Genomic DNA, 9,666 nt, shown 5'->3' on the forward strand with positions numbered 1-9,666 from the left:
TGTTTTATTATTTGCATGAAGTATGGTGGTCATTACCTTCAGACAAAAAAATGAACTCAAACTCATCATTTAATGCCCAAGGACATTACATTTCTTGATCTAGTCAGCTCAATTATAGTTACAAAAACAAATAACACAAGCTACCCCAGAGCAAACAACTGAAAACAGATTGGATTTTATTCTTGGCAGCAGTGCATGGAAACCATCTAGATCGTTTGCTTGGTGTCAACCGTGTTGACCTTGTGGCTTGTTTGACTGATTTAACATTTGTACCAGAGGCCATTATATCACAGTGAGATCTTATCCCATATAATGATGTACAAGGTTTATACACCGGTTTCTGTAAACCATACCGGTGTGTTAAAATGATTAGGATTAAGAGCAAAAATGGACTGTAAAATGTTATTATGATAAAAAAAAAAAAAAAAAATGAATTACTGAATTACCTCATTAGATGTTTGGACCAAATAGTAGTTGTAGGATTGGCTGTTTATTTTTATATTCATTGACTGTCCACTGCACATAGCAGATTTAAACAGTAGGGCTATTTGGCCTTCAAAATAAAAGTAAAGGCATATTAAACTATGCTTGTCAATCAGGGGTTTATGTCTACGAGGAGATTGATCCATTTTTGTTTGTGTATCTGATGAGTTATACAAATGAACATAGTTTCAATGGCGCTTTACTCTCTGTTCCTTCTAGGTTTATTGTTAGCTTTAACTTGTTTTCAAGACGCCAAGCGCAATTAAAACATTTCTAATCACATTAGAAATATGTTTTGTTGATTTTTCAGCTGCGGGTAAAGAAGATGATGAAGAACAAAAAATCTGTTCTCTGCAGATTGATTCTGTTATATGTGCACCATAATATCATCCAGAGGCTTGCGTTTCAAGTCAGGCACTGTGGCGTCAGAAGCAGGATAACCAACAGGAAGTAACATCACCAGCTTCTCATTGGGGGGCCGTTTGAGGAGGAGCCTGAGCTGGGGGCCGCAGTTTAGGGGTGTCGATGTGACGGTGACGAGACCCACGTTCTGATTAGCAGATGGACGACAAAAGAACAGACATTCAACCGCTTTACCAGACATGTAAAGTTTATCTGGAAATGCGTGCATTTTCAAGAGGATCCATTTAGCTCTATAAACACTCTTAACTCTGTCTTAACTCAGGAAAACAGGGATTGGCTGATCTATACTTTAAAGGGGGATTTCTTTACCTGTAAAGCAGCCAACAGGAGTCCACAGGATATGGAGAGACTGATTTCATTGTAGTAATGTATCTTTTTCTTGCCGTTTGGTAGCATCCCATAGGTCTGTTTGAAGGTGAGGATTAGATATGGAGCAACATCCAAGTACTCCTTGACCCAGTTTGTTCTGCATGAGGAAGCAAGTTGTGAGAAAAGGGGAAGATGTGTGAAATTAGAAAATGTAGTAAAGTTTAGGATAAAGGGATGTGGATTGAACGCTGTCAGTGCAGATACAGTTTCTTGTTCTAGTACAAATATATTAATATGAGTGTGGAGTATAAGTATGCTTGCTCACCTAAATTTGGCCAAATCCTGGAGCCACTTGTCCCCCATCCTCTGACGGTAGTTGACCTCCTCCTCTTCTTCGACTATCCGTCTGATCTGGTGCTTCATCTCTGGGTCTGTCACCACGACAAACGTCCACGGCTCTGTGTGTGCTCCACTAGGGGCCGTACCTGTCCGGAGGAAGGAGAGGTGGAGGGGCGAGTAGTCAGAAAATAATTATAAATACCCAAACATTAGCTGCTTTAGGAATTTTTTTTAAATTATGGTTTACAGTAGATTAAAAGTGGTCCATTTTTCCTTTTTAAAGAGGACTTATTATTCTCTTTTTTAGGTGCATACTTGTATTTGGGGTTTCTACTAGAACATGTTTACATGCTTTAATGTTCAAAACACACGTTATTTTTCTCATGCCGGCTGTGCTGCAGCACCCCTTTTCATCCTCTGTCTGAAACGCTCTGTTTGAGCTCCGAAAAGCTCAGTCTGCTCTGATTTGTCAGCTGGCCCACTCTGTTGTGATTGGTCAACTGAATCAAACACTTCGGACTCCGCTCCAGCTCCGCTCTAACTAGCTTTGTTTGAGGGCGTGCCAAACTAGCTGCTATAGGCAGGTATTATGCAAATGTGTTACTTGGTGACATCACCACGTTACGGAGGAAAAGGCAGGACTTCAATCGAGGCGCTTCAGGCGTGAGTTTACGGTTACAAGTCCTCCTCAGCATTATGGAGTTTTGGCGGTAACACTCATTGACTTCTTGCTTATTCACAGAATCTTTTTTTTGTTTGCCCACTGGCATATCGGAAAATACTGCAAAGAACAACATGTTGAGCTTAAACACCTTTGTGCATGCTCGTTGTGCAAAGCCTTTTCGAGCACAAACAAAGCTCGACTCCCTTTGGCGTGGACTTTGGGCTTTGTAACTTTGCAGACCTTTACATGCACACAAACTATATAACACACCAAAGGAAAGAGAAAAAATCCCAGAAGCATATAATTGATCCTCTTTAAATTTGCACATGCCTGCAGTGCGGATGACATTATTGATGACTTCTCGTGGGACCGGCTCTGGGCTGATGAATCGGACAGTCCTCCGCTGGTTCATCAGCGTGTACATATCCTTGGATCTCTCCAGCATCGTCTCCACGGGGTAACGGGGCGTTGAGTAGGGCACTTGTGGAACGGCTTCCGCCTCATTGCTGTCCACCCAATCGCCATCCTCTAAAAGAATGAGAGGCACAAAAAGCAGGACCAGTGAGCAGCTTTGGATATGAAAATTCTCATTAGGTGTTAATCAGGGCATTGGCAAAATTATTACTCTTGGAGAGTTGAAGTAATCTTTAAAGGAAAACTAATAATTCATCAGAAACCTTTTTTTAAAAAATTCATATTATCAATCACAAACATACTTGGAATTATGCATCATGTGAGCATGCTGTTCACTAAAATAATAGATTTTGCTACAGGGCTCCTCTACAATAATTATTTTACCCACTTTGCCCAGTGCCAGTGGGTAATTAATCTTTAACCAAGAGGCAAAGATATGAGTATGTCCAGTGGCAGAAGGTATTTTACTACACTAAAAGTAGTAATACTCTGTTACAAGTAAACATTCTGCATAAAAAAAAAACAATACTTAAAAGAACTAGCATCAAAAATAATCAAAGAACCAAAAGTAAAAGTACCCATTATGCAGAATGGCCCACTTCAGATATATATGTATATTATATTATTGGATTAGAATTATTGATGCATTAATGTGTTCATCACTTTATGCTGCAGCTGTTAAAGGGGCTAATTTGAATTACTCCACATACTGCTAGGTAGCTTGTGGGAATAAAGTTTGAATATATACATCATTATTTATTTGTTGATTATATTTTGTATTGTTAAACTGAATCTGCAAAGTAAATAGTACTTTAAATGATCAAATAAATGTAGTACCTCAGATATGTGTTACTGTCTACTGGTTATGCAGGCTAAAGGTCAATTACCATTATTGATTAACCCAGCTGTCTTAAAACAGCAAACTTTCACTTGCTGATAAAAGGTTTTTATATTGTTCCAAATCGTTTTATATTGTGTTGAAATGGTGGTTGTGTTGACCTATCTGTGAAAAAAAGTTCATCCCTGTCGAGTATGTAAGAAAATAAAGTTCTGTTCAGCTCTTACCGTCCTCTTTTGCCGTGATATCTGTATCATCCTGTAAATCCTGGTCCACCCACGGTCTGAAGTCCACTTTTGATGCCCCTTCAGTTTTTCCCGGGGCGGTTGGGGAAGTCGAGGTGGTCTCCGTCTCCCGTGACCTCACCACCAGCATGAAGCCTATCACCAAGCACAGGACCACCACCAGGACAGGCGTGAAGACGGTCAGGAAAGCCATGGCTACCGGAGGGGAGAGAAGAGGATAAGGGGTGCTCAGCTGAGTGCAGACTTGATGTTCTGAAGTGAGTCTATATGCTGAGTCAGAGCTCTCTTTGTCAGCTTGCACCTCTGACCCACTTTGACTGGCTGCTGCTTTATAAAGTTGATAATCCACCTCTTCCTGTCTAAAGTTCAGTCAAATCAGTAGTAGTATCATTATTACTAAAGGAATTAAGAAGAAGAACAAAGCACAACTGTGTTTTTTTCAGAACTTCCTTCTTTTTTTTTTTTTTAAATGGATGGTTGTATAAAAATATTTTACTGCAAAATTTGTTTTATTTGGTTGATGTTTGGATCCTCCCTCAAAACTGAACTTAGTGAAAAGGCAGGCTTCTCCAAAAGGGATAGTATCTGTCTTATCACACATATCTCTGGGAATTATGATCAGAATGACACCAAATGGACTGGATGTTCACAGACAGCCATTGCATATGTTGCAAGGTGAGGTGCAGGAGAGCAAGGTGAAAAGTCACGAAGAGGAATCATCACACTGGGCAGCTGTGGCTCAGAGGGTAGAGCAGGTTGTCCACCAATCGGAAGGTCGGTGGTTCGATCCCCGGCTGCTCCGGGTCACATGTCGATGTGTCCTTGAGCAAAGTTGGCACCTTAGTAGCCTCTGCCATCAGTGTATGAATGTGTGTGTGAATGGGTGAATACTGACATGTAGTGTAAAGCGCTTTGAGTGGTCGGAAGACTAGAAAAGCGCTATATAAGTCCAAGTCCATTTACCATTACCACACTGGCAGGTAAGTATGCTTGAAAAATAAGGCAGACTTTTATTTTCAGTCTGTAAAAATTCCATCAAACAAAGGAAAAAACACATGGAGGGAAAATCATCCTCTGCATTCAGTTTCACAGCTCACCACATGCCTGGTGCTGCTCTTTTTACCACTCTTCTTTTCAAACTCTACTTTCACACATGGTCATATAACCTAACAGCCCGCCTTTCCAGTTCAAACTGGCTTATCAGGCGAGTGCTGCCATCAGCTCAGACTGGAGACACCTGCAGTGAGAACCTGGGAAATCAGAGCACACCTGATTACACTTGGAGCCACTCAGTCCCTGTCAGTCAATTAACCCCTTAACTACCCACATAAGGAAAAACAAAGATAACTGATCAACCCCACTTGGCTTTACCAAACAGTTAGTGAGGGAGTTGTTGCTTCCTCACATTTCACACCTCCTCCCCCTCTGGCTTACATAAGTCAGGCAAACGTGACAGATAATCAGCAATAAGATTTTTCTTACCAGGACAGTGCTCTATGGTGAACTGGTATGGCTGGAGGGCTAGGCACCAACGCAGAATCCTTGCATTCTGATGCTGCTTGGATTGCATCCACTTCAAAGGTCTGTGGTCTGTCTGCAATACAAACTCTCTTCCCAAAAGATAATACTTCAATGAATCAATAGCCCATTTTATAGCCAGTCCCTCCTTTTCCACAGTAGAGTACTTTTTCTCCCGGTCAAACAGTTTCTTACTTAAGAACAGGACAGGTTTCTCTTCACCAGGTTCCCCCTGGGCTAGCACCGCTCCTAGTCCAACACCGGAGGCATCAACCTGCACAAGGAATGCTTTCGTGAAGTCCGGGCTCTGCAACACAGGAGCTTGACAGATCTGCCTTTTCAATGCTTGGAAGGCACGTTCACATTCATCATTCCATATCACTTTCGAGGTTGATTTTTTTGTTAGTTCGGTGAGTGGTGCCGCCAATGTAGAAAAATGGGGAACAAACCTTCTGTACCACCCCATGAGTCCTAAAAAGGATCTCACTTGCTTCTTGGTCAGGGGTCTTGGAATCATCTGTATGGCCTTTATCTTCTCTATTTGTGGCCTTATCTGCCCACGGCCGACCAGGTACCCAAGGTATTTCACCTCCTCCTGAGCCCAGGAACACTTGTTTGCATTCAGGGTCAGCCCGGCTTCCTGTATCTTGCTTAGGACGATTTGAAGATGCTGCAAGTGTTCTTCCCAGGATTCACTGTAGATTACTACATCATCAAGATAGGCAGCTGAAAACCTGGAGCAATCATTAAGAACAATGTCCATTAATCTTTGAAAGGTCGCAGGTACACCATGAAGGCCAAAGGGTAACACAGTGTACTGGAACAAGCCCATTCCTGGAATCTGGAACGCTGTGTATTCTTTGCAAGATGGGTCAAGAGGCACTTGCCAGTAACCTTTACAAAGGTCTAATGCTGTGATGTAGTTGGCTTTCCCGATTCTCTCTAGTAGCTCATTGATACGGGGCATGGGATATGAATCAAAACAGGAAATACTGTTCAGTTTCCTCATGTCGGAACAGAACCGAGGTTGAGTACAATTTTTCTTGGGAACAAGCACTATGGGGTTTGACCACTCACTTCTGGATGGTTCAATGACTCCCATGTCCAACATCATCTGCACCTCCTTCTTCAGTGGTTCCATCATTCGTTCTGCAATTCTGTAAGGCTTCAGGCGAACAGGTTTAGTGTCCTTCAGAACAATTTTGTGTTTTATCACATCAGTTCGGCCAGGTTTTTCTGAGAACAATGATGGGAAAGATTGTTTAAGCTCACCCAGTTGATGCCACTGATCCACACTCAGGTACTCTGGAGGGATCTGGGGTTTACACTTCTCTCTGAAGGGCATCATGTCCGCTTCCTCAGCTTCCGCCACATCATCTTCAGACTGGACATCCTGGACCATCAGAACATGCTCTCCACCTGTTTCCAAGGGATTTCTTTCATGGTATTCCTTTAACAGGTTTACATGGAGCAGTTGCTTGTGTTTTTGTTTATCAGGACAGGAAATTTCATATGTTACTGGGCCCACCTTTCTGGTAACAGGATAGGGGCCTTGCCACTTCGCTAGTAACTTACTCGGCCCAGTAGGGAGCAGTACCAACACTTTCTGTCCAGTTTTCAGTTCTCTTTCTCGAGCATGTTTGTCGTACCATACCTTTTGTTTATGTTGAGCCTCCAGCATGTTTTCTTTTGACTCTTTCTCTGCAACTTTCCAGTTTGTCTCGCATCTGCAGAATGTAGGAGATGATGTTCGTTGTTGGTGACGTTGCCACACCAGCCACCCAGTTCTCCTTCAGCATGTCCAAAGGGCCTCTCACCTGTCTGCCATACAACAGCTCAAAAGGGGAGAAACCAGTTGAAGCCTGGGGTACCTCTCGATATGCAAACAAAAGGAAAGGCAACCATTTATCCCAGTCTTTGCCAGTATCCTCAACAAATTTTCTCAACATTTGTTTCAGGGTACCATTAAATCGCTCGACAAGACCATCGGTTTCAGGGTGGTAAGGAGTGGTTCTTATCCCTTTCACACCAAGTTGAGAATACAGTGACTTCATTAGATGTGACATAAAGTTTGAACCTTGATCTGTTAAGATCTCTTTAGGGATGCCAACTCTAGAGAATAACTCCACTAAACATCGAACTATATGTTTGACCTGAATGGAGCGCAGTGGATAAACATCTGGATATCTGGTTGCATAGTCACATATCACCAGGGCAAATTTGTGTCCTTTGCTACTCTTTGGCAGGGGACCAATGATATCCATGGCTATTCTCTCATAAGGCACACTCATAATAATAGGTAATGGTTGTAATTGGCCTCGGTCTGAAATTTTGGTGGGGGCCACCACCTGGCAATCATGACATGTCTTGCAATACTCCAGTACCTCTTTGTATAACCCTGGCCAATAGAAGCGCTCAGCAATGCGGTTATAGGTTTTGGCCTGCCCTAAATGGCCAGCCCATGGAATAGTATGACCCAAATGCAGGATTACTTGACGATACTCTTTTGGAATAACAAGTCTAGGTTTCTCAATGTCTGCCAAATACAAAAGGTTGTCTTTTATGACAAAGGGATCCCCAATTACACCTTTCAGCCCCCCTGTGCCAGCTTTTTGGACCCCATCTATTTCACAAACTTTTGCAAAGAGAGGTTTCAGAGAGGAGTCATTCTCCTGAATCTCTCTGAAAGTGTCAGGGATTTGCCATTGTGGTTCAATGGGAGGAGTTAAAGGGAGAGCAGGGTCAGGACATTTAGCTTTATCAAGATTTCTGTTTTTCTCCTGACGACGCTGACGTTTTGTTTTCTTAACCTTATTTCCCCCTTTAAACAAACCATCATCTGCATCAGGTAGGGGTTCTAACCCCTTGGTGACAGAGCGAGTCACTACAGCACAAGAGTATGCTACAGAGTTTTGCTGGACCAAATTGTCTAGCACAGGCAAATCTTCTCCAAGGATTACATCATATGCTAGGTGATCTAGCACACCAACAGTTAACATAAAGGCTTGCCCTTCAACCTCAATGATCACTTCTGCAGTTGGGTAATCTTTCTTACATCCATGAACACATGTGATATTTACATTTCGTTCAAAGTTAGTCAGTGAGTTGTGGAGTAGGCTGGACTTTACCAAAGTTTGTGAACTACCAGTGTCAGCCAGAGCCTTTGCCACATGACCGTTAACTGTGACATCTACTACATGTCTATGTGGAATCATTTCATTCTCATTAACATCATCATGTTCATCATTATCAGGACGAGGTACAGAACACAACTCAACTGTTTTTGATCTTTTTAAAAGGACAAAATTAAGCTTTGTGGCCAGGTTGCTGACAGTAAAAACATGTGAAGTTAGGTTTCAAGTTTGAATGTACAGGTTTCTTACCAACCCCAATGTCCTTATTGTCCACAACAGGCAAACCGTGAGGTTTGGACTCCCCAAACCTTGGCTTCCCAACAGTCAACTTTTTCCTTGAAGGGTCCCCGTGAGCAGCTGTGTAGCGTTCTGCCAGGTCCGCTGCTTCCTCTCCTGTTGGGGGATCGTGCTCCTTTACCCAGGTGCGAATGTCTGGTTGGAGCACACGGAGGTATTGCTCCAAAACAATGGACTCACCAATCTGCTCCTTAGTGCGGCTGTTTGGTCGCATCCATCGTTTATAAAGTCCCTTTATCCGGTTGTAGGTTTCACGGACTGTTTCTCCCACTGGCACAATAGTGCTCCGGAAACGCTGTCTGTAAGTCTCCTCTGTCACATTGAACTTCATTAACACTGCTGCTTTAATGGCCTCGTAGGATTCAGCTTGTTCTTCGTCCATTCCAGCATAAGCATCAAGAGCTTTTCCCGTCAATAAGGTGACCACTCTGGCTGCCCACTCCACTGTCTGCCACCCCCATGTTCTGGCCATCCGCTCAAACCGAACAAAGAAGCTCTCTGGATCTTCACCTTCTTTGAAGTCAGGTATTCTTGGTTCACTGACATGGGGCCCGACAGACCGGGTTGGTGGAGAAGCACGCTGTTGCTGCTGAGGCAACAGTTGCTGTAATGAGGAGACAGGCCCACTAGCTTGAAGTGGAATGAATTTCTTTGGTTCTTTAACTGTGGGCAGGTGCATGGAGGTTTCAGCTTGCAGCTTTAAAACACCAGCAGGTATAGCATGAGGATAATGTTGGTCAGGCTGTTCATATTGTTCATCTGACATCCAGTCCTGCGTCGACTTTGCTCCCATCTCACCTCTTAGCTGTTTAATCTGATCAAAAAGTACCGCTTCAGTTTGTCTAGACCGTCGCATAAACTCTCTCATTTCTTCAAAAAAGTCTGTGGCAGAGAGTTCTTCACTAGCAACACGGTCTATAACTATTTTTGGCCGTACCACTGGTTCTTCTTCTTCATCTCCAGCGGCCATGGCTCCATCAAGTGGTGGCTCAAACTCCACTG

General features: G+C 43.0%; 1 protein-coding gene across 1 annotated transcript; it reads right to left on the reverse strand.

The window, feature by feature from the left end:
* Positions 1-146: 146 nt before the first annotated feature.
* iyd (iodotyrosine deiodinase) lies at positions 147-4,031 on the reverse strand. Its single transcript, XM_074615749.1, has 5 exons — positions 3,698-4,031; positions 2,549-2,746; positions 1,541-1,700; positions 1,216-1,372; positions 147-1,033 (listed from the first exon to the last, which is right to left on the reverse strand). Exons 1-5 carry the CDS (start codon positions 3,906-3,908, stop codon positions 851-853), a joined length of 909 nt encoding a protein of 302 aa, XP_074471850.1. The 5' UTR covers positions 3,909-4,031; the 3' UTR covers positions 147-850.
* Between the last annotated feature and the right edge of the window lie 5,635 nt (positions 4,032-9,666).

This window comes from Sebastes fasciatus, chromosome 18, assembly GCF_043250625.1.
Source record: "Sebastes fasciatus isolate fSebFas1 chromosome 18, fSebFas1.pri, whole genome shotgun sequence".
Lineage (NCBI taxonomy): Eukaryota > Metazoa > Chordata > Actinopteri > Perciformes > Sebastidae > Sebastes > Sebastes fasciatus.

What these genes read in the sequence shown, in the direction of transcription:
- iyd (XM_074615749.1), bottom strand. Translation starts at nt 3,908, where the DNA reads ATGGCTTTCCTGACCGTCTTCACGCCTGTCCTGGTGGTGGTCCTGTGC. An exon ending in TAATGTCATCCGCACTGCAG is followed by an intron (nt 1,701 to 2,548) that starts GCATGTGCAAAT and finishes TCCTCCGGACAG; the next exon opens with GTACGGCCCCTAGTGGAGCA. An exon ending in CAGGATTTGGCCAAATTTAG is followed by an intron (nt 1,373 to 1,540) that starts GTGAGCAAGCAT and finishes TTCCTCATGCAG; the next exon opens with AACAAACTGGGTCAAGGAGT.